Genomic DNA, 24812 nt, shown 5'->3' on the forward strand with positions numbered 1-24812 from the left:
CCTTTTCTTTGATTGGTTGCATGCTTATACCATTAGAAAGGATATAGATTACCCATGGAAGCAAGACATCATAGGTGATCCAATGACAAATGTTATAACAAACTAGCAAATGAAGGATGGTGAGTTAATCCAATCGGAATTACCTCCCACAACACAATACCAACTACCAAATGTCAAAGACAGTAATAATAAACTTGTCATGGCCATTCCGTTCAAAACAAAAGATGTCAACGAGGAAGCAACCTCTAAAGACATTAAAAGCCTAATGGAACAGGCAAATTATACCAACAAATATTTACAAGTTTTTGGAGAGTCCATCAAAACTAAGGTAATTCCTAAACATAAAACAATTGAGGAAGCATCAACAAGTATTCCTATTGAAAAACCACTATTTAAACCTTTTAAAATTAGTGATAAAGCAAAACGAAAAATTAGGGAACTTAGAAAAAATAAGTCCTTAATTGAAGGAGTAGGTGACAACAATAGCGAATTACTAAATAAAATTGATAGTTTACTTAAAGTCATCCCAGAAACTCCTCAAACCTTAGAAAATACATCAAAAATGGTAACAAGGAGTACCTCCAAATTAATTAATGTCATTAATGAAGATAGTGACCAAAACTCAGAAAACACAACTAAGATAGGTTCCGTATCAGAAAAAGATATAAATCCAATTAATTCTAAACATTGGAAAACACCTTCTAAGTTATATTATCAGCGTACAACTGCCCCTGACCTTCTATTAGAAGAAAGAGGTGAAAAGAATTTTAAGAGTTTTAGTGCAAACAACATCTATGAATGGAACATAGATGCACAAACGGAGTATAATATCATGAATACACTCCAACATATGACTATGGTAGCCACAACCTACAAAACCTCCCATGAGTGTTCGGAAGAAACAATCATAGATATTTTAGTGGCAGGATTTTTCGAACAATTGAAAGGATGGTGAGATAATTATCTCACAAATGAAGAAAAATAAAAAATTTACAGCGTAGTAAAGACAAATCTCAATGGAAAAGTCATTACTAATGACGATGATAAAGAGATTCATGATGCTATTAATACATTAATATTTACAATAGCCTAACATTTTATTGGAGACCCGTCTCTCTAGAAAGATAGGTCTGCAAAATTATTATAAAACCTTAAATGTAGAACTTTAGCAGATTTTAGGTGGTACAGAGATACCTTCCTAACTAGAGTCTACACCAAAGAAGATAGTCAACAACCTTTACCTTCCTAACTAGAGTCTACACCAGAGAAGATAGTCAACAACCTTCCTGAAAAGAAAAATTTCTAGCCGGTCTTCCAAGATCATTAGGAGATAAGGTTAGAGATAAAACCCGTAGCCAGTCTGCTAATGGAGACATTCCATATGAAAGCTTAAGATACGGTCAATTAATTTCTTATGTCCAAAAGGTAGCCTTGAAAATTTGCCAAGTTGACAAAATCCAAAGACAGTTAGCAAAAGAAAAGGCTCAAACAAAGAAGGAATTAGGTTATTTCTGCGAACAGTTTGGACTACCAGCTTGTCCAAAACAAAAGAAAAAACAAACCTCTAGGAAAGAAATCCATGAGAATAAACCTGTCCACAAAAAGAGATTTCCAAGAAGGAGATACTCGCATAAACCTTCAACCAGTAAGGAAATAGAGAATCCTAGACAAAAATTAAAATAAAAAATAACATGTTACAATTGTGGAAAACAAGGTCACATTAATAAATATTGTAGGTTAAAAAAGAAATTAAGAAATCTTAAGCTAGAACCAGCTATTGAAGACCAGATAAATAATTTGCTCATAGAAACTTCGGAGGAAGAAACAGAAACTTCATCCTCTATGCTCTCTGATGAAAATCTCAATATGGTCCAACAGGATGACCAATTATCATCAACTGATGATGATGGACAAATCAATACTCTAATAAGAGAACAAGATCTTTTGTTTGAAATAATCAATTCCATACCTGGCCTCTAGGAAAAGAAGGTTTTCTGGAAAAACTAAAGAAAACGTTAGAGGTAAAACCTAGACAAAAGGATTTTATTACAAATAATAAATTCGATGTTAGTAACATATTCAAATGATTAGAAAAACACTTCTGTCAAACCAACAACAATCTAGGATCTCCAAACAGAGATTAATAATTTAAAAAGAGAAGTTAGAGAACTTCGTCAACAACAAGAAATCCACCAAATTATCCTTTCTCATCTCGAAGAAAGCAGTGATTCTGAGAATACTGAAACGGATAACGAAAATGAAATCGAAAATCTAGAAGATGAAATGTTTATGGGATTAATCAACAAGATTAAAATCCAAAAATTCTACATAAACATTAGAATCATAATTAATGATTTTGTCTTAGATACAATGGCCCTATTTGACATAGGGACGAATTCAAAATGTATTTTGGAAGGTCTAATCCCAACAAAATTCTTTGAAAAGACCTCAAACAAATTAAGTACAGCAAATGGTTCGAAATTAAAAATTAATTTTAAACTATCAAATGCAATCATTGAAAATCAAGGCCTTAGGATTAACACAAACTTTCTTTTGGTAAAGAACCTTAAGACTAAGTAATCCTAGGTACCCCCTTTATTAGAGCATTATTTCCCCTTCAGATATCAAAAGAGGGAATAACTACAAATCATTTGGGTAGGAAAATTATATTCAATTTTTCCACTAAACCAATTTCCAAAAATATAAATTTTATAGAAAACAAGATTAACCAAATCAACTTCTTAAAAGAAGAAGTGTCCTTTAATAATATTCAACTGTAACTAGAAAAACCTCAAATAAAAGAAAAAAATCTAATCTTAATTAAAGCATATTGAATCCACATTATGTTCTGATTTTCCACATCCATTTTGGGCTTTTGCTTTTTATGTCAATAAATAGGCCAAACTTGAGCGAGGTACGCCTCGCCTAGTCATAAATTACAAACCTTTAAACCAAACATTACAATGGATTAGGTATCCTATTCCAAACAAAAAAGATCTACTCAACAGATTGAATTCGGAAAAGATATTTTCAAAATTTGATATGAAATCTGGATTTTGGCAAATCCAAATCCAAGAATCAGACAGGTACAAGACAACGTTCATTGTACCTTTCGGGCAATATGAGTGGAACGTAATGTTATTCGAAATAAAGAATCTCCCTTCATAATTTCAAAAAATTATGAATGATATCTTTAATCCTTACTCAAAATTTGTCATTGTCTACATAGATGATGTTTTAATCTTCTCACAAAATATTGATCAGCACTTCAAACAAATTCAGATTTTTATCAATATTATCAAACAGAATGGATTGGCAGTCTCCAAATCAAAGATCAATCTGTTCCAAACTAAAATTAGGTTCCTTGGTCATAACATATATCAATGTATGATTATTCCAATAGAAAGGTCAATAGAGTTTGCCAACAAATTCCCAAACCAAATAACAGACAAAACCCAGTTACAAAGATTTCTAAGTTGTATGAATTATGTAGGAGAATTTGTTCCCTACTTAAATAACATTGTCAAACCATTACATGATAAGTTGAAGAAAAATCTACCTCCTTGGTCTGACATCTATACCCAAACAGTAAAAGAAATCAAATTCAAAGTCCATTCTCTAAAATATTTGTATCTTCCCATTCCACAGGCATTTAAAATTGTCGAAACAGATGCATCAAACATAGGCTATGGTGGTATCCTCAAACAAAGAGTCCATACCCAAGAACATGTCATTGCATACACATTAAAGCATTGGAATTCTGCACAAGAAAAATATTCAACTGTTAAAAAAGAAGTTTTAGCAATTGTTTTGTGCATTTCCAAACTCCAATCTGATTTATTAAATCAAAAATTTTTAATCAGGGTTGATTGCAAATCAGCCAAAGACATTCTTCAAAAGGATGTTAAAAACCTTGCCTCAAAACAAATTTTTGCAAGATGTCAAGCAATTTTAAGTGTCTTTGATTTTGAAATAGAATATATTAAGAGTACCTCAAACTCTCTGCCTGACTACCTCGCACATGAATTCTTACAGAGAAACACTAATGCCACCTAAGGCGAAGAATTCCTCTGGTGGAGGAGGAAGGTCTAGCAAAGGAACAATACTGGCTCTACCAGAGCCAAACACCAAAAAGGCATCCTCAACATTTTCTGGGTCATCTACCCAGAAATCAAAGCTTGAAGAGTCATCAACTCAGGACTCCCCAAAACCAATCACCACCAAACAGATTGTGGCAAACTATGTCTGGTCAATCCAAACCCTCCAAGCTCTTAAAGAAATGGGCCTCACCAAAGTTCTAAGGTTAGCCAAAAAGACCTGGGCAGAAATGGCTTCAAAATCAGATGATGATTCTGAAATAGAACTCCAAAAACAAATCCAAATTGCCAAGAAAACCAAGACGGTTAACAACCCCGAAGGCAAACAAACAATGGTTCAACAAGACCCAACACCAAAACCAGCTAACAGCTATGTTTCAAAGAATATTTTTTTTTTTGTTTTGCAGATGGAGTCAGAGTATTGGGACAAGAATCCCTTTAAGGCAACTGCAAAAGCTTTCCTGCAGGGATTCCATTACAAGCCGACGAGCCTCAACAAAACCAGAAAATTCTATGAGTTCATCTTAGTGGATACAAATTCAGTATCCATTAAACACTTCAAAGACTCCAAAGATCCAAACCCGAATACCCATTCAACCATTCAAATCCTAAAAGTAATGCAACCATGACATTATGGATCAAACCTAAACCAACCCAAGAAATTCTCTGCTCCATTTGACCAAATAGGATATACGTATTGGGATTACATTGATGCCTAGACCAATGTATTTTGGCATCAAAATAATAAATTTAAACACTCATGTTTGATTTACTTTAAAAACAACACAGTGTATAATTTCCCAAATTGGTTCCTCCAATGGAGGAATTATTTCGGACCAATTTCACAAATTTATCCAGAAGAAGTCCAACAAGGATTTAACCAATTCAACAAAATGTTTAACCAGGAATTAAGAATTCCAGCTGATTTAATGTATTTCTCCAACTTTGCTTTGTCATGGATTTTCTTATGGCAATATAGATATGGGAAGACAGAAAACATCAAGCAATTTTCACCCCTGTAAAGACACGCTTTTGTCAAATGATGGACTCAATTCGACACATCAAAAGCAACTCCAGACCAAGTCAAAACTTGGTTTCAGGCCAACCCAAAATTTTTAAAACCTGCTGATCCGAAAACATTATTGTTTCTAAATCAAAAGTCTCAGCTAGTAGCATTCTTGGCTAGCTCCAAATCCAAAGAAAGTCTGGCAAAGAATCTAAAAGAGGTTCTCCATCTACTTCAACAAGAAGAAGAAAGTATCACAAAGAAGGAAGTTGAATCCCCAGAAGAAAATGATGATCAAGATGACAATCCCTTCTATCAGAATGAGGATTATTGTTTTGGCATCTCTTTAGAAGATGATTAATTAATTAAGATCACTCAACTGCTTAATCAATGTAATTTAGTTTTTCGGTCAAGTTACCGGTATTTTGCACCAATCATTGTAGTAGTTCCGGTCAAGTTACCGGTACTGTAGCAAACAGTAAATCCTATGGCTATAAAAGGAGTCCTCGTCCATAATGTGAGGCACCCTTTTCATTTTAGTCATTTTTCAAGTTTCTGAGGCTAGAGGTGCTCTGCTTAAGAACAACTTTTGTAAGCACTTCTTCCAAAGTTTAATAAATTTCAAGTTTCAATTCATCTCCCTTCTCCCTCTTTGTCGATCCTGTGCGGCTCTGCCGCCGTTTCGGTTGCTTCTTTTGTGAAAGCCTGGGATTTGTAAATCGTTTAACGGTGTGTCCTTGATGATTGTTTTAATATTTTGATCTGTACTTGTCATATTGCATCATTCACCATTCCTACTTTTTATCTGTCTGTTTGATCTCTTTTCGCTGAACTCTGGTATCATATATATATCATGAGAGATGTACTGAAAGAACACTAAGACACGAGAAACTATAGGTTCAAAGACAAGTTGTCTTCAACGATAGATTATTCAAAAATTATCTTTATTATCATTTCCTATAATTATAAAACTAGATACATAGTCGCATGTTGCGCGGGTTTGTAAATAATTAAAGAAATATTTAAATAATTTTTTTGTTTAATAAATTAAATTTTAAAATATAATTATCAATGATATTTTATATCATTTAATGTTAAATGAGATAAAATAATTATGTATAAATTAAAATATTTTTTATTTATTAATATATTTATAAGGAATATTCCAAAATTAGAGGTTGACCACTCAATTAAAGTTTATTAACGTGAAGATAAAAACAAGCATTGAGAATAAATTTTATGAGAGAAACATAAGAATAAAGTGAAACTGACATAATAAAGCAGCCAAAGAAATATATTTAATGAAAGAAAAATAATCAACCATAATGGTAAAAAACATAAAAATGATACGAATAAAATACCAAAAATTGTTCATTTAAATAGACTTTTTGTATCTTTTGATGATGAAGATATATCTTTTGACTTCTTGGATGATTGTAGCTTTGAACTTTGACTTATGACGGTTTTATTCGCCTTTTTTCTTAATGGACTTTGTGAAATTTGATAGACTTCTTCATTAGATGATGAAGATACACTTTTTGACTTATTAGATGCTTGTAACTTTGGCCTTTAACTTATAATTAGTTTTTCACCTGACTCATCTGATGATATTTATTGTGATGAAGTGGGCTTCTTTTTTTAATAAAAATATTAATCAGTGGATAAAACTATTAATATTTTGTACAAGAAGTAAAAATGAAAATAAATTATAAATATGGTTACGTGTTCTATGAGGAGAGAATCATGCTGAATGATATTTTTTTAGATAAAAGTCCTTGTGACAGTTTCAAATCCTTCCTTCAAGTTGTGAGTTGTGAGCTGTGAGCATGATTTCAAAAATAGAAGTGTATTTGCAAAGGATATACAATATTGGGGTATGTCAATCTTATTTGTACTTTGGATGTGAAGGAATTCAAATGTTGTTATGTTTAGAATTTGTTGTGCATCTCGATCAAACATTCTGAATGTTGCTACAGGAATGTCATCAGAGACTTTCAATTGTATCCTCAACCTAAAAGATATTTTTAAAATTTTAATATTTATTTAATTATGTTATAAAAAATAATTCATTATATACAAATATTAAATCTTTTTGTTGGGTACTTGGATGGTTGTTTGCATTCTTTGCAAGTGTATTTATTTTCCTCTTTTGTTACTTTCTTTTGGCATCTCTTATGAACACATTATCCTGTTATTATATATATGTTAATACTAAGGAAAAAAATAAAGTATTATTAAATATTATGAATATGAAGGTCATGGAAGGTTAGCATACTTGTGATTCTTATATCCATTCTTATATCTTGCAAATATCTTCTATTTCTTTACATTCTCTTATCAAGATCAATCTTGGCAGAACTTGAAGAATTATATACATAAAGAAAAGAAAAGAGATAGAGTAGTAAGATATATAAAGTGTAGAATATAAATTTTGTTAAGGATTTTAAATGTGTGAAAGTAATCAAACCTCTGAATTTCTTAACCATAATAGAAGTGACTATAATTCTTTTTGAGTCTTCTTCTTGGATGTTGATTGTTTTTTCAAATTCTAAGACTATGTTTGCCACAAGTAACTTTAACAACTTCATTCTTGAAAATAACCGATAAAAAAAGGGAGATGTGAAAATATAATGTTCTATATTACATTCTTCATTTCCATGTGAAAATATAAAGAAATATATAATGAATTCTACAAAATTATTACTTAAACAAAATTTATAATTAATGATAAAGAAAGGGTAATTTATTTACTCCTTTGGTAGCAATTTCAATCTCCTTATTTTTGTTGGTTTGTCAGTGACAAGTACATCTTCTTCATTTCCAAGTGCATGAAGTGTACTAATAATATCTATGATAAAATATGAGATATGTTAGAGTGAAATAAATTAGTAATGAATGTGCAAAATGTTAATGTTGTACCTGTTAAGACAACTCTATCATCTACCCTTTGATCTAGAGTTTTCATTGAACCAAACTATACATAGTGTACAGGATGCTAATGGATATGTTATTGATTTTCTTGATAATAGTAGTAGGTAAAAATAATCTTTTGAATGTTCCTTTGATAGGTTTGTATGTATCATTTCTTGAGACAATCCTTAAATTATGTATGGTGCATAAGTTTTCATCTTGTAAAATATCATTGAATTTTGAAATCATATTCTCCCTTATCACTACATTTTGTGGAGTTGAAGTTTCCTATGCAATATATTTAAAAGTGAAAATCGGATTAAAATTAAAAATATTAAATAAATTTAATCAATATAAAATGTGTTTAAAGTAATTTAATACAATTTTTTTTTTGCATTTTGTAATATGTAATATTGGAGATAGTAAATAAAATTATATTTGTAATACTTAAAGTTGATGTGAAATATATTTCTTTAAAGACTAATGTGAAAAATAAATAAATTTCAACTTTGTTTAACCAACATATTTTTTTATAGATTAGTTTGAAAAATAATTTTAGATCATGAACTTTGTTGATGTGAAATATTTATTTTTTATATATCTTTATAGAGTAGAAAATATATTAGAATTTAGAAATTACTAATATGAAAAAATTGAATGATATGTAAAATGTAAAAGAAAGTGATTATAAAATGCAATATAGAACATTGAAGAATTTGGGTCTTGAACATGAGAAACATTTGGAGGTCAATAAGATTGAATTGAAATGATTTGATATAGATTTTGCTATGTTGTGAATAACATTAAAAAAGAAAAAAAAAAGGAAAAGAGACGTGATAAGTACAAAATGATAATGTTCTCCTTCCTCCATCATCAATTTTGTGGACGTGACAATGTGATAGTGAGGAGCACAACTTTTATATAAATTAATTTTAGATTATGAACTTTTTTTATGAGAAATATTTATTTATATTTATATTTATAGAGCATAAATATTAAAATTAGAAATTATTAATATGTAAAAATTGAATGATATGTAAAATGTAAAATAAAATAATTATAAAATGTAATATAGAACAAAGAATGAGAGTCATGAACATCAGAGAAATTCGGAGGTCACTAATATTGAATTAAAATGTTTTGGTATAAGATTTTATTATGTTGTGAATAACATTGAAAAAGAAAATTAATATTCACAAAAGAAGAATATTCTCGTTCCTCCACGTCATCAAATTTACTTATTTAAAATGAGGAGTTTAACTTTTATATATTATAAATAGATTGTCACTGTGTTATTTTTAAGAGATTTATCACAATCATCGTTGATACTTCCTAAATAATATTTTTTATAGTAGTATATTTTTAGTTATTTAGATGGCGTTACTAGGGAATATTTTGGTTAAATGAAATAGAATAAAATAAATTTTAAAAAAATATTTAAATTAAAATAACATGATTAAAGTGTGAGACTCATTGGAATTTCTGAAAATTTTCTTTTTTTTCTTTGTAGAGAAAGTACAAAAAAAAAAAACAAATTGACTTCTAAAATTTTTTATAATTTCTTTGACTTTCTTTCCTATTAAAATTTGAAACTTTTTTTCTCTCTTGTTTTCCTTTCTTCAAATCAAAAGGATCTTAAGGTCTAATAGCTTGAATATTTCATCACAATTCTGCCACCCGCGAAAACGAGAGATGGAGAAAAATTGTAAGATGTAATAACGTTCCCATGTACGGGGACCAGTGTTATTGTATACTATTTCCATGTTGTACAGTTCAATTCTGTTATTACGATTTGTGATGTAACCCCTTACATCACTTCAAACTACTAAACTCTAAGCAATTAATTAACGATGGAAGTCTTCTCGACAGCGAAGGTATTTTTTTTTTCTATTTGTTTCTGGATTGTTCTCATGATTTTAGTGCAAAAAAATAAAAAACGAACACAAAATAATTCGTAGTCAACATCGCGTATGCTGAATATTATATTATACTAAAATATTGTACTAAAATCATCTTTCTAGCTCTATATATAGCCCACCAAGCCTTAGTAATTTGAGAACAAAACAAGTGTTTCGAATAGATTATCCTAAGTCTTTGGGAATAGTGCTGCAATGGCTTCAAGTCAGGAGGAGGTGACCCTTTTGGGAGCTACTGGAAGCCCATTTGTGTGCAGGGTTCATATTGCCCTCAAGTTGAAGGGAGTTGAATACAAATATGTCGAAGAAAATTTGAGGAACAAGAGTGAACTGCTTCTCAAATCCAACCCAGTTCACAAGAAGATTCCAGTGTTTATTCACAATGGGAAGTCCATAGCAGAGTCTCTTGTGATTGTTGAATACATTGATGAGACATGGAAGAACAATCCCATCTTGCCTTCTGATCCTTACCAAAGAGCCTTGGCTCGTTTCTGGTCCAAATTCATTGATGACAAGGTAATTCAATTTTTCTTCTTTCCTTGTTTTGTTCTTATTTGTCCCCAAAACATCACCTTTCATGACATCTATATGTATGTTGGAATAAGTTAGAGAAATATTAAAAAAAATTGAATAAATTCTATTCATTAATTGTAACAACTTTGTCTAAAATCGTATTAATTGGGGTGGGGTATTATATATGTTTCATGGTTGTGCAGAAATATCAGCAACACAATTTTTAACATGCCTTTTTTTTCAATCATTTTTTATTATTAATTAAAATTTATTAAAAATAACGAGTTTAAGAGAATCACAATTTTAAATCTTTCCTAATCTTGTAATTTTTAATCAACTTTATTCAATAGTATAGTTGTTAGAAAGAGTGTAGAGATTGTTTTGCTAGCAGTTAGCACTACTTTTTATGCTATATATATAACCCAGTTAAGTTTGTCCTAATTATAATATAAATTAAGCACTAATAAATACTGTGATTTATGAAATAGGTTTTTGGTGCTTCATGGAAAGCTGTTTTCACAGCTGATGAGAAAGAGCGTGAGAAGAATGTTGAGGAAGCAATTGATGCTCTGCAGTTTCTTGAGAATGAGATAAAGGACAAGAAGTTCTTTGGAGGTGAGGAGATTGGGTTGGTAGATATTGCTGCTGTCTACATAGCATTTTGGGTCCCTATGGTTCAAGAAATTGCAGGGTTGGAGTTATTCACAAGTGAGAAATTTCCTAAGCTCCACAATTGGAGCCAAGAATTTTTGAACCATCCAATTGTCAAAGAAAGTCTGCCCCCTAGAGATCCTGTTTTTGCCTTTTTCAAGGGTCGCTATGAAATCCTTTTTACTTCAAAATAGATTTGATGATGTGGTGTGAGACGTAGAATTTCTAAGAATTATGTGTTTGTTATTGAGTTTTTGCTGTTAAAATGATGCTTGTAAGTTGTAATCTAGAATTTCTCCATGTCAAAGAAATATTCCAAGGTTGTTATTGACATTTTGCTATTTCAATGAATAAATTATATTGCATCTATCTATTTCTTAAAGTTCTTACTCATGTCGATTTAGAAACTTGAAGCATGCTGGTGTTCTGCAATATCGGAGTTTCCTTGCCAGATTATGAAGGACAGTAACTCTTACCATTGAACTGGTTAATGAACCCTACACTTACTAATGAAATGTACAAAATTAATTACATTTCATTAGTTATTCGTGTAATTATCAACTTCATAAAATCACTATAACAATTTGATTTTCCTTCTCACATTTATCAATATCAATACTCTTAATTACTCTGCTTAGCAAGTAACTTGTGCTTGCTGTAAAAGTTGTCAATAATAAAAAATGAGAATCATAAATTCATGAACCTATTGTGAGAATAAAAAATAATAATTTAGACTATGTCGCACTCAAATTATATTGTTCCTCCCAATCCTTGGATAAGTATGTTAGAATTAATGTCTCATGTGAGAGACATGTGACTTATGTATGAACTAATAAGTAAATAATTAATGATTAAGGACTAAATTGTAATTGAACTTAATAGGAAAAGTTTCTAGGGTTAACTGTTACTTGATGGGAGTAATGGTTATAAAAGGGACTTAATACCCACTAACATGAAATAAGGTCCCCTTCCTGACTAGAAAAGTGTTTTCTCTCACCCATAGTCATCACGAACGGAGAGAGGCAGAAAAGAAAGGCCTAAGAAATTGAACTCTAATTTCTATCCTTTTTCAAGGAAATCAAAGTGCGCCAGAGAGAAGTTCCTATAGAGAAATGTACAAGTTTTCCTATGGAGAAAGGTACACATCATTATCTATTGTTTATTGATTGTTTGTGAGAATCATAGGTTTCAAGATCCTGTTGTTTCATATAATTGATAGTCTAGGAAATGCCTTAAAGTTTTACATGTGGTATCAGAGCATGTGTTATGAAATTTATTATTCTCCACGAATGATTTAATTTCTCTCAATTATGCATGAACCCTAATTATGAAATTTAGGAATTTTTAAATTATGTTACATGTATTTTCAATTACATGTTTTGATAACATGTCTTTCGTGTTAATTATATTTTCCGCTACAAAGTATGAAATTCTGTATATATAAAACTTTATGAGAAAGCTTATGCCGTCGCCATTTACGCACGTTAAGCATTTAACTAGAATGAAAGTAGAGAAAGCCATTAATTTATTTCTAATGGAGAAAGGCTAATTCCAATGTTTTGAAAAGTTGTGTGGTCATACAGTAGGTTTACCTTTAATTCCAATCTTTTTGAAAAGCTGCACAGCGTACGCAGGTGTAGTACGTAGGTGTAGGTGTAGGTACGTAGGGTTACTTTTAATTATAATGGTTTGAAGAGGCGTACCAAATAAGTCCTTGCAGGCAGAATGAATATTTTAGAATATTTTGGAAATTGCTATTTGCAATCTTTGTTTGTTATTTCCAATCCCACCTACCTCTTTTTTCTTCTGAATATTATTGTTGAATGTTATTGAAAGATTGAAAGTTTATGTCTTATAATTAAATTAATGTGAATGTTTTAAAATTATTGGTGGCAGTAAATATGTATATGCTACATATTCATTTGAATGTGTTTGAATGCAAAATACAAATAAATGTGAATATTATTATATGGTCTGCAATGAAATTAATAGAATGACTATGAATTGTTAATAGTAATAAGTATGTGCAGACCATATATATTTGGTTGAAATTAAATGTATGTTGAATTTGTTAGTCACCAAAGTGGCCTAATTTGTAAGGTTATTTAAGTTCAAATTAATGATTATTTCTATTATAATTGGTTAGAATAAAATGTATATTGAATTTGTTAGTCACCAAACTAGCCAAATTTGTAAGGTTATTTAATTCCAAATTGATGGTTATTTCAATTATAATTGGTTGAAATTAAATGTATGTTGAATTTGTTAGTCACCAAAGTGACCAAATTTGTAAGGTTATTTAATTCTAAATTAATGATTATTTCAATTATAATTGGTTGGAATTAAATGTATATTGAATTTGTTAGTCACCAAAGTGGTCAAATTTGTAAGGTTGTTTAATTCCAAATTAATGATTATTTTAATTATAATTGGTTGGAATTAAATGTATGTTGAATTTGTTAGTCACCAAAGTGGCCAAATTTGTAAGATTATTTAATTCTAAATTAATGATTATTTCAATTATAATTGGTTAGAATTAAATGTATGTTGAATTTGTTAGTCACCAAAGTGGCCAAATTTGTAAGGTTATTTAATTACAAATTAATGATTATTTCAATTATAATTGGTTGGAATTAAATGTATGTTGAATTTGTTAGTCACCAAAGTGGCCAAATTTGTAAGGTTATTTAATTCCAAATTAATGATTATTTCAATTATATTTGGTTGGAATTAAATGTATGTTGAATTTGTTAGTCACCAAAGTGGCCAAATTTTTAAGGTTGTTTAATTCCAAAATTAATGATTATTTTGATTACTCATAGAATAATGGATGCTAAATTATATGGTCATTGGTTTATGGGTAATTGAAATTCATTGTTATAAGGCATTTATGGATCGCCCAAAGGTTGATTAGTTATTCTCATAATTAATGAATATAATTGTAGGCGATTTGTGTGTATCATTAGTTTTATTTATATGCCCAAAGGAAATAGATACTGCTAATTGGTGCATATTTAATTACCAAATAATGTTAAAATTTTATTAGTATCATTATGTTTGTATGTTGTGTGTTGGTGTATCACCTAAAGGAGAACATCAATATACATTGACCGTTATATGAATGAATCATGTGTATGACATGTATTTTATGTCTCAAAATACTTATGTGAATTTTATTATGTAATACATGTTCTCAATTAACTGAATTTTTATGTATCATCTGTGTCAATTTTAATGGGGTTAACTTCTCTAACTGAAATGAGCAAGTTCAATTTCACCTCGGTGTTTTGGATCATGATCTTGCTATGTTGGAAGAGAAGTTTGTTACTATTATTGATACTAGTAGCAATGAAGAGAAAGTTCATTATAAAGCTTGAGAAAGATCTAACATACTCAGCCTAATGTTGATGAAAATGACTATTGCAGACAGTATTAAGACAACTCTCCCTAAAATCGAAAGTGCTAAAAGGTTTATAAGATTAGTGGGAAAGTGCTCTCAAACAGCTGATAAGTCTGTTGTTGGGACATTAATGAGTATATTGACCAGCATAAAGTTTGATGGTTCACGTACTATGTATGAACATGTCATTGAGATGACAAACATTGCAGCAAGACTTAAGACCTTGGGAATATAATGGCTGTGAATGAGAACTTTCTTGTTTAGTTTATTCTAAACTCACTACCGTCTGAGTTTGACCCGTTCTAAATGAGCTATAATACCATGAAAGATAAATGAAATGTGCATGAATTACACAGTATGTTAGTTCAGGAAGAAACGGGGCTTAAGAATCAAGAAAGTCACTCTCCATTATGTAAACCACCAAGGGAATCAAGGAACTCGAAAGAAATTTATGAAGAAGCATGATAAAGGAAGAGAGTAATTAAAGATCAATACTCTTTGCAAATCCAGAGGAAGATATCAAAGGGAAATAATTGTCAATTTTGTAGGAAATCGGGACATTTCCAGAAGGATTACCTAAGGTGCAAGTCTTGGTTCGAAAAGAAAAGTGAGATTAATGCTCATGTATGTTTTGAATCAAACTTAACTCAAGTTTCCCATGATACACGATGGATTAATTCTGGGTGTATGACTCATGTTTCTAACATTATGCAGAGATTCCTTACAATCCAAACCATAAGCCCAAATGAGAAGTTCATTTTCATGGGGAATGGAGTGAAAGCTCCCGTGGAAACAGTTGAGACTTATTGTTTAAAACTGGACACTGGATATCGTTTAGATTTACTGGAAACTCCTTGTGTACCTAGTTTATCTAGGAATTTAGTTTCATTATCTAAACTTGATGTTACTGCATACTTTTTAAATTTTGGTAATGAATGTTTCAATTTATTTAAGCATAATCATCTCATTGGTACTGGTATTCTTGTGATGGTTTATATAAATTGGAAATAGACAATTTGTATGCTGAAACTGTTTTAACTCTGCATCATAATGTTGACATTAAACGTAGTTTAGTGAATGAACGATCTGTGGCATAAACGTTTAGGTCACATTTCTAGAGAAAGGATGGAAAGATTAATAAAGAATGAAATTCTTCCTTATCTAAATTTTACGGATCTAAATATTTGTGTGGGTTGTATTAAGGGAAAACAAGCAAAACATACAAAGAAAGAAGCTACAAGAAGCACTCAGCTTCATGAAATTGTGCATACTGATATTTGTGGACCTTTTGATGTTAATTCTTTCAGAAAGGAAGGATACTTTATCACCATTATTGATGATTATTCACGTTATGATTATGTCTACTTACTGCCTGAGATTTCTCAGGCAATAGATGCCTTAGAAATCTACTAGAATGAAATAAAAAGGCAATTAGACATAAATGTGAAAATTATTAGATATGATAGAGGTGGTGAGTATTACGGAAGATATGATGAAACTAGGCAACACTTAGGTTCATTTGCTAAGCTTCTTCAGAAACGTGGCATTTGTGCGCAATACACAATGTCTGGTATACCACAACAAAATGGTGTATCAGAAAGGCGTAATTGAACTTTAATGGATATAATTAGAAGTATATTAATCAATTTGACTTTACTCGTATCTTTGTGGATGTATGCCTTGAAAACTGCCATGTATTTGTTGAATAGGGTTCCTAGTAAGGCAGTTCCAAAGACACCTTTGAACTGTGGACAAATAGGACACCTAGTATAAGGCACCTACATGTTTGGGGTTGCGAGGCAGAAATAAGGATTTATAATCCGCAAGAAAGAAAATTAGATGCAAGAACAACCAGTGGATATTTCATTGGTTATCCAGAAAAATCAAAGGGGTGTATGTTTTATTGTCCTAATCATAGTATGAGAATTGTCGAAACAGGAAATACAAGGTTCATTGAAAATTGTGAAATCAGTGGGAGTACAGCTCCATGAGAAGTGGAAATTAAAGAAGTTAGAGTACAAGTCTTTTTAGCTTGGGCCTCTAGCAGTAAAGTGATTGCTCCTTTTAGTTGTTGTTACAAAATTAATGAAGAGGAGCAACACAATAATGAACCCATGATGCATAATGAACCTATTATCGAAGAACCACAAGAAGTAGCATTAAGGAGGTCTCAAAGAGAAAGGAGACCAGCTATTTCGAATTATTATGTGGTATACCTACATGAAACAGAAACAAACTTAAGCATTAATGATAATGACCCAGTTTTATTTTCATAAGCTAGTTGTGATAATTCTGAGAAGTGGTTAAATGTCATGAAAGAAGAGATAAATTTCATGGAACATAATGGTGTTTGGGACCTTGTAGAATTACCAAAGGGTTGTAAGGGAGTTGATTGTAAGTGGGTCTTCAAAACTAAATGTGACTCTCATGGAAACCTTGAACTTTACAAGGCTAGACTTGTTACTAAGGGATTTACTCAAAAAAATGACATTGATTATAAAGAGACGTTTTCACCGGTCTCACAAATGGATTCTTTCAGGATTATCATGGCATTAGTAGTCCATTATGACTTGAAGCTACATCAGATGGATGTGAAAACTGCCTTTCTAAATGGAGATTTAGAGGAGAATGTTTATATGTACCAACTAATGGAGTTCACAGTTGAAGGAAAGGAACACGTGGTGTGCAAACTAAAGAAATCAATATATAGTCTTAAAACAAGTTTCCCGCCAATGGTATTTGAGGTTTAATGATACCATTGTTTCCATTAGATTTAAGGAAAATATTGTTTATCGGTGTATGTATCTGAAGGTCAGTGGGAGTAAGGTTATTTTCTAATTCTGTATATTGATGATATCTTGTTTGCAACTAACGATCTTGGTCTTTTTCATGAGACTAAGAAATTTCTCTCTAGAAACTTTGAAGTGAAAGATATGGATGAGGTAAGCTATGTGATAGGGATAAAAATATTTTGTAATAGATCACAAGAATTATTAGGCTTATCTCAGAAAGTATATATCAATAAAGTACTAGAGAGATTCAAGATGAAAAGGTGTTTAACATCACCTATTCTAATTTAGAAATGAGACAAAGTTAGTCTCGCACAATGTCCTAGAAATGATATGGAATGAAAACAAATGAAAGTAATTTTGTATTCATCAGTTGTTGTTGCATCTGAAAGCTGAATTTGTAGTATGTTTTGAGGCTACAATTCAGGCTAATTGGCTGCGAAACTTTATTTCAGGGCTTGGAATTGTCGACAGTATTGCTAGACCGCTGAAAATATATTGTGATAACTTTGCAGCAATATTTTATTAGAACGACAAGTACTCTAAGGATGTTAAGCATATGGAATTGAAGTACTTTGTCGTGAAGGAAGAAGTTCAGAAACAAAGAGTATCAATAAAATAAATCAGCACGAACCTTATGATAGTTGACCCTTTGAATAAGGGATTACCGCCCAAGACATTATAGAACATGTTGAAAGTATGGGCATTATTGTTATTGATGATCATTAAATGTAATTTATCTTATGCATTTTAGTGACACTTTGAGCTCAATTATGATATGTTTCTGATTACCTGTTCTCTATGTTTGCAGGCATGTTTGTGTTAGAGTAATGTTAACAGGTTTTGTCTTGAATGAAGACATTATATTGGACCAATTATGTACTCCTAACTAATAATCATATTAAGGAGAAGACTAATTTGTAGTACATGGAATGAACTATGTCGATTAGATGATATACAACCGCTATAACTCGAATTGGTTCATATTCTTAATCATAAAATTATGATGTACCCAATGTACAAAACAATTTAGTCATTTTTAATGCGCATTATGTTAGTTAATCTATTTATTTATTTAATCCATAATGTTTATTAATGTCACATGAGCCAAGTGGGAGAATGTTAGAATTAATGTCTCATGTGAGAGGCATGTAACTTATGTAGGGATTAATAAGAAAATAATTAATGATTAAGGGTTAAATTGTAATTGGGCTTAACAGGAAAAATTTTTAGGATTAACTGCTACTTGATGAGAATAATGGTTATAAAAGGGGCTTAATACCCACTAACGTGAAATAAGGTCTCCTTCTTGATCAGAAAAGTGTTCTCTCGCACCCATAACCATTACGAACAGAGAGAGTCAGAAAAGAAAGGCCTAAGGAAGTGAAATCTTATTTCTCTCCTCTTTCAAGGAAATCAAAGTGCACAAGAAGTTCCTATGGAGAAATGTACAAGTCTTCCTATGGAAAAAGGTACACATCATTATCTATTGTTTATTGATTGTTTGTGAGAATCATAGATTTTAAAATCCTGTTATTTCCTATAATTGATAGTCTAAAAAATGCCTTAAAATTTTACAAAGTAAAGTAAAGGGTGGATACTTATTACAGTACCTTACAACTTCTAAGCCACAATACATATAAAATTTCATTATGTCTTAATAAAAATAAAAATCATTATGTAGTATAACCCCAACTACCCTGCATGAAAAATATTATCAAAGATGCGAATGTTCTCCCAAATTGATCATGTACTTAATGCTACTCCTTAACAATGGTCACTGGGCATGGAGCATGAGTCATCACGAAGTTGCTCACACTTCCCAATATCATCCTGTGTTTTCAACACAGAGAGCAATTTACAGAAAATAAACTAATTTGATAATTAAACACAATCACACAGAAAAATGTTGAAGAGATCCATATCACAATAAATTAATACTAGTTTAATTTTTTAATTTTTATGGTAAAAACTAAAAATTAAGGGGGAAATATTGTTTTTTCTTAAAGGGAGTAATTTCAAGTATAAAAATTTAGAAATTCAATCGTTCTTTATTATTAGTTAAAATTTGTTGACAACTATAAAATTGAGTTTTTTCCTCATTTAATAAATCAAATTCATGATTTTATAATTTATGATATTTTTTTATCAACTGGTGTGGGACAAAACATGTTAGTGTAACTTGCCTTTCATGTTATATCTTTCCAAACATTGTTTAAAATATACTCAGTAACGTGTGTGTGATGAACGAGAGAAAAGTAAAAGCTGGAGATCAAATGAAACAGTTACCTTTGAATTGTGCCAAGACCTCTGCTTCCCAAGACCAAAGAGTCCAGCTTCAGATCTTCAATGGAATCCAAAAGTTTCTCTCTTACATCACCCCAGTGCAATTTTACCACAACGTTAACCTACAAAACCACAACCTCAATAATAATCGCAAAAGAAGAACATGGGCAAAAGCAAAACTAAGAATCTATAAGGAAACAGAGAGAAACAGAGGAAACAAAAGAAAGTCAGAAACCTCTTTTTGTCTGGCGGCAGTGTCAAGCAAATCAAGAACCTCTGCATCATTTTGTACGCCATAGTGCTTCATAATCTCTTCCTCTCTGAACTCTGTCAAAGGAATAAGAGCTGCAAAGAGAACCAAAATCAAATCTATGAACATCACAGCAAAACAGAGGACAACAGGGGAAAACAGAGGATGAGATAAAAGCATAGAAAAAGAAAAAACACTCACGAGAACCAGATTTTGCCCACAACTGGTTACGATCATCAGAAGAATTGGGATTGACGTGGATGATGTAAAAGGTGTGGCATTTATCAGCCAAGTTTTCGATGGCCCATTTGAGAGCAATCTTGCTGCTATTGGAGAAGTCCAATGCAACACCAACCTTTCTATCCTTTACCATGGTTTCTAGCTCTTCTTTTTTGTTGAGTTTCAAGAGTCAAATCTGAAGAATGAACAATTTGATGCTAAAAGGAAAACACTCAAAACAGAATCATGATTGTGGGCAGGAATAGGATCACTGAATTTATTAAACTAAATTTTTGAGAGAGAATTTGTCATTGAATAAATTAAATCAGAGAGGATCAGATTTATACCATTTTTTTTAACAATTTAGACTATCTTGGTCAGGTTTTTTTGTCAAAGGTTAAGTTTAACGCTGATGCATGTGTGTGTGGCAGATAATGACATATAGTAAGAAAAATAATTTTATGAAATTTAAGAAATTTGACCTAATATATATATCGGAAGATAATTATATTTCAATACTTCTCCTATCGAATTTCTTGCCTCTCACTTTCTCCTAAACAACATCGGCACAAATATGTTAAAGGTAGGCAGAGATACATACATGTGTATTTGGTTGCCAATATTACTATTTAAAAAGGAAATAAAGTTCAGAAAGTAAAAAAGAAATATATCTTAGAAATTAATTGCTGAAAGTATTATGAATATTATGAATCGATTCGATATATTCATTAGTATGATTTTTATATTTGTTATCATATTTTTTTAAAAGTAAAATTAATTAGTAAAAATAAAAAAAAATTAAATTTTATTCAAAGGAAGGATCAAACTTTAATATTAGAAAATTTCCAATAAAATACACATTATTATCAACCGAAATAGTCTTACTTAATAATCAACAAATTTATAATAAATAATAATTTATAATTAAATAATAATATAAAAAATAATTACATTGTCAGTACATAAAGTATCTATTTTATATAATGTATGTATCATATCCTAACATTATATAATCCACCTCTAACATAAAATAGGGTAACGTCAATATATCTTACCACATACATACATAGAATATTATAAGAATTTCTCATACTATTTTAAATTTAAATCATATATTAATTTGATTTGTTATCATAAATTTATTTTATTTTATCATTATATCCTATTTTTATTAATTTTTATATTTTATTCTAACTATTAAATTATCCCTAATAATATAAAAAGACTTAAAAAATAATCATGGGTTTGTTGAAGCACTCTGTTCCGAAGTCAAATACACAGCAAGATATTTTCTATTAAAAAACAAAATATTAGTAGTTCGTAATATCGGCCCCTCTTTCCATAAAACATGTCCTCTCAGTACCTCTGAAGGTCATTCTATCATATGCAATGACATTAAATCTTATTTAATTATAAAAAATGACAAGATAAATAGAAATGATTTTTAAAATGATTATATAATCACTTAGTGATGAACAATGATCAAAATAATTAGATCTTATTTATATAAATGGTAAAAAAAATAGTCAAATAAATAAATTTTATTTATATAAATGGTAAAAAATATTTTTTCTATGGTTACATGATAACTAATATTTCTTAAGAGTGTGTTTGGATGGAGGAATTTAAAATTGTGACAAATTTCAATTGAAATTTTAAATTTTAAATTTTAAATTTTAAATTGTGACAAATTTTAAATTTTAAGAATTTCAAATATTTCAATTGAAATTCTTTTATTTTCAAAATTTTGTGTTTGGATAAAAAAAAGTTAAAATTATAAGGGTGAAAAAAAAATGAATGAAAAAAAAAGAAAAGATATGACTGGTGTGTTAGTTATACGTGCTTCTCTGCATGCATTCTCAGGCTCGATCGATGTTCCACAATCTTAGACAGTGTTTCTTAGAGAAGACGGGTAAGAAGAGAATTTAAATTTTTCATCTTTTAGAAGGAAATTGAAATTCCAGATTTTTAGTTGTTTAAAATTCTGTTTTAAAATTCCAAAATTTTAAATTCTTCACAAAAAAACATCCAAACAATAAATTCAAGATTATAAAAATTCAAATTCTCTGATAAATTATTTTCATCAATTAAAATTTTCTATTCAAACATACTCTAAAAATATTACTGATCATTTTGATTATTCAAAAAGAAGAATGATTATCAATATGTGTGCGTGTAATCATTGTTATCTTGGACCCTACCTATATGGGCTCGCTTTAGTGTATGAATTCATTAGCCTAAAATACTTCTTTCATCCACTTTTACGGTTGAATTAAGGATTTTTTGTTGTATTTTGAAAAGTCTATTTTAGAATGCAAATTTACAATTCAGAATTTAATGGGAGATATAGGATACATAAATGCAGAATTAAAATGCCTTCACCTAGGTAGACCATTAATATGGGCTCAATTTCAGCTTGGATTTGGGCTTTGTTATTCTTTCCCCATTATTTTACTCTTCTCACCCCATCTTTTGTTCGGTAAGTAAAATTAACAGCGAAACACATTTATGTTATCTTAATGGGGTTGCAAACTCAATCTAAAACAACAAAAAAATGCATCTTTTGTTTGTATGTTACTCAACAGAAACATGTTTTTGCTATGGAATGAGGTTGCAACCCATTAACATTACAAAAACACATTTGCATTATGATTTTTTTTAACAGAAATATGTTTTTATTGTGTTACTTTTTTAGAAAAAATAACAAAATGGAAATGTGATTTCATTTTTTAATTAATTATATAAATAGATATAAGTTATTTTCTAAAAAGTAATCAAATGAATAATGATATAAATTGTCTTTTTTTAAATAAAAATTAAATTAATTAATATATAATTTATCCTTTTCAATATTAGTCGAATTAAGTATACCTTTTTAATTTGAATTTAAAAAATTATGAAAAAATTACTATTTATAATAATAATCAAATTAAATATTATAAAAATTAATTTTTTAATAGAAATTAAATTAATTACAATACAATTTTATATCATAATTAATTTAAAACCTATTTCCATTTAATGGTACTATAAATTATATTTTAAATTGAAATTAAATTAATTATGATACAATTTACCCTTTTTAAATTATAGTCAAATGAAGTCTAATACATATCTCTTTTTAATGAAATTGAATTATTAATTAATATAAAAATTAACATTTATAATAGTAATCAAACTAATTATAATATGAATTCTTTTTAACCGTAAACAAAAACTCCATATTAAATAATTAAAAAAGAATAACGAAATTGCAACTCCATTAGAATTTGGGTCTAGATACATAACAGAGATTGTAATTCTCTTGTAAGGGAATAGATAATAAAATCATGATTTCATTGAATCTAAAAGTTAAAAAAGAAAAACATAAACAAAAAATCAACAAGGGAGGGGTGTCGAAAATTAGAATAGGGATAAAGGTGAGTTTTCACTCTTTTATTTAGTATGGGATGAGAAAAGAAAAAATAACTAAGTGGGAATAGCAAGCCCCTTAGAATTTGGGTGTTGCTAGGTGCACTCAATATTATTGCTGGTGCACCCAACACTTAAGGTAAAATGACGAAAATACCCTTGATCCGTAAGTCATCTAAGTTGATCCGTAAAAGTCTTACGGATCAACTTGATCCATAGAAACCTTACAAATCAACTTGGTCCATAAGCCTTTTACGGAACAATACGGATCAACATAATCCGTAAGCTTTTTACGGATCAACTTGTTCCGTAAGACTTTTACGGATCATGTTGATCCGTATTGTTCCGTAAAAGGCTTACGGATCAAGTTGATCCGTATCAATCTTACGGATCAACTTGATCCGTACGATTTACGGATCACCCTCACACACTCATCACAAATGTGAAAAAAGCGCAGGGACAGTTTTAGTATTTTAATTAAATGTTGGGTGCACCAGCGATAATGCTGGATGCACCTAGCAACACTCTTAGAATTTTCTTCAATTGTAATCAGTTATCTTGGGCCATACCCCGATTAAATGGGCTCGCTTTGTGTATGGATTCATCAACCTAGGTAGATCAAATAAATATTAAATAGCCGAACAACCTAAAGACTAAACTCATGAGTCATTTTTTTAAAGCAGAAGAATTTTAGTATTGAAAAATGTTTGATGAACGCCCATTAATCTATCTAACACCTAAAAAGAAAGGTAAAAATTAGAGAAAAATATAAATATGATAAAATTTATAATGTAATATGAAGAAAAGGATGAAAAAAAATAAGAAGTATTGATAAAATGTTTAAAATAAAAGAATGTATGTATATCACTATTCTTTTAGTAGTAGCAAAACTCGTGAGCTTTGTTGGATTTATTTTCTGTAATAGTGCGTCTGAAAGTGAACCACTTTCACACGTGGAAAGGTACGTGCTAAAACAAGTGTGTAGTACTAAGTCAAAGAACACATATTCAGTTGAGCAGATTTTGCATCTTTAACCGATATACCTATAATGTGGTACCACTTTGCATCTACAATCAGTCATAATCTATAAGAGGAATAACCCATTTATCAGAAAGGCCATTCTCTTCGTTTGCGGTTAGTAACATTGGTTGAATGTCAATGCATTATCCCCTAACTGGAGTGCACAATTTAGGGTGATTAACAATTAACATCAGCTGGTGGAATTGATTCTTCTATTCTGAAAATGGCTCATGGAATTTATCGTATATAATATAGAGCTAGAGAGAGAAAAGAATATCAAGGCTTGTAAACTAGCATATTAATTAATAATAAATAAAAAATTAAGGGGTCCCAATTATAACAAG

The 24812-nt window shown here is 30.1% G+C and overlaps 2 protein-coding genes across 2 annotated transcripts; one reads left to right on the forward strand and one right to left on the reverse strand.

The window, feature by feature from the left end:
• The first annotated feature begins 10050 nt into the window (after positions 1-10050).
• On the forward strand, positions 10051-11466 carry LOC114418990 (probable glutathione S-transferase). Its single transcript, XM_028384563.1, has 2 exons — positions 10051-10445; positions 10931-11466. Exons 1-2 carry the CDS (start codon positions 10125-10127, stop codon positions 11285-11287), a joined length of 678 nt encoding a protein of 225 aa, XP_028240364.1. The 5' UTR covers positions 10051-10124; the 3' UTR covers positions 11288-11466.
• Positions 11467-18743: 7277 nt separating this feature from the next.
• On the reverse strand, positions 18744-20402 carry LOC114418992 (universal stress protein PHOS32-like). Its single transcript, XM_028384564.1, has 4 exons — positions 20020-20402; positions 19804-19913; positions 19572-19690; positions 18744-19115 (listed from the first exon to the last, which is right to left on the reverse strand). Exons 1-4 carry the CDS (start codon positions 20189-20191, stop codon positions 19043-19045), a joined length of 474 nt encoding a protein of 157 aa, XP_028240365.1. The 5' UTR covers positions 20192-20402; the 3' UTR covers positions 18744-19042.
• Between the last annotated feature and the right edge of the window lie 4410 nt (positions 20403-24812).

The sequence above is a fragment of the Glycine soja genome, chromosome 7 (genome assembly GCF_004193775.1).
Source record: "Glycine soja cultivar W05 chromosome 7, ASM419377v2, whole genome shotgun sequence".
Lineage (NCBI taxonomy): Eukaryota > Viridiplantae > Streptophyta > Magnoliopsida > Fabales > Fabaceae > Glycine > Glycine soja.

Excerpts from the sequence above, each read along its gene's own strand:
- LOC114418990 (XM_028384563.1), top strand. The coding sequence starts at position 10,125 with ATGGCTTCAAGTCAGGAGGAGGTGACCCTTTTGGGAGCTACTGGAAGC. Across the intron at positions 10,446-10,930 it reads CCAAATTCATTGATGACAAG|GTTTTTGGTGCTTCATGGAA; the intron begins GTAATTCAATTT and ends TTTATGAAATAG.
- LOC114418992 (XM_028384564.1), bottom strand. The coding sequence starts at position 20,191 with ATGGTAAAGGATAGAAAGGTTGGTGTTGCATTGGACTTCTCCAATAGC. Across the intron at positions 19,914-20,019 it reads GTGGGCAAAATCTGGTTCTC|CTCTTATTCCTTTGACAGAG; the intron begins GTGAGTGTTTTT and ends TTCTCTTTGCAG. Across the intron at positions 19,691-19,803 it reads CTGCCGCCAGACAAAAAGAG|GTTAACGTTGTGGTAAAATT; the intron begins GTTTCTGACTTT and ends GTGGTTTTGTAG.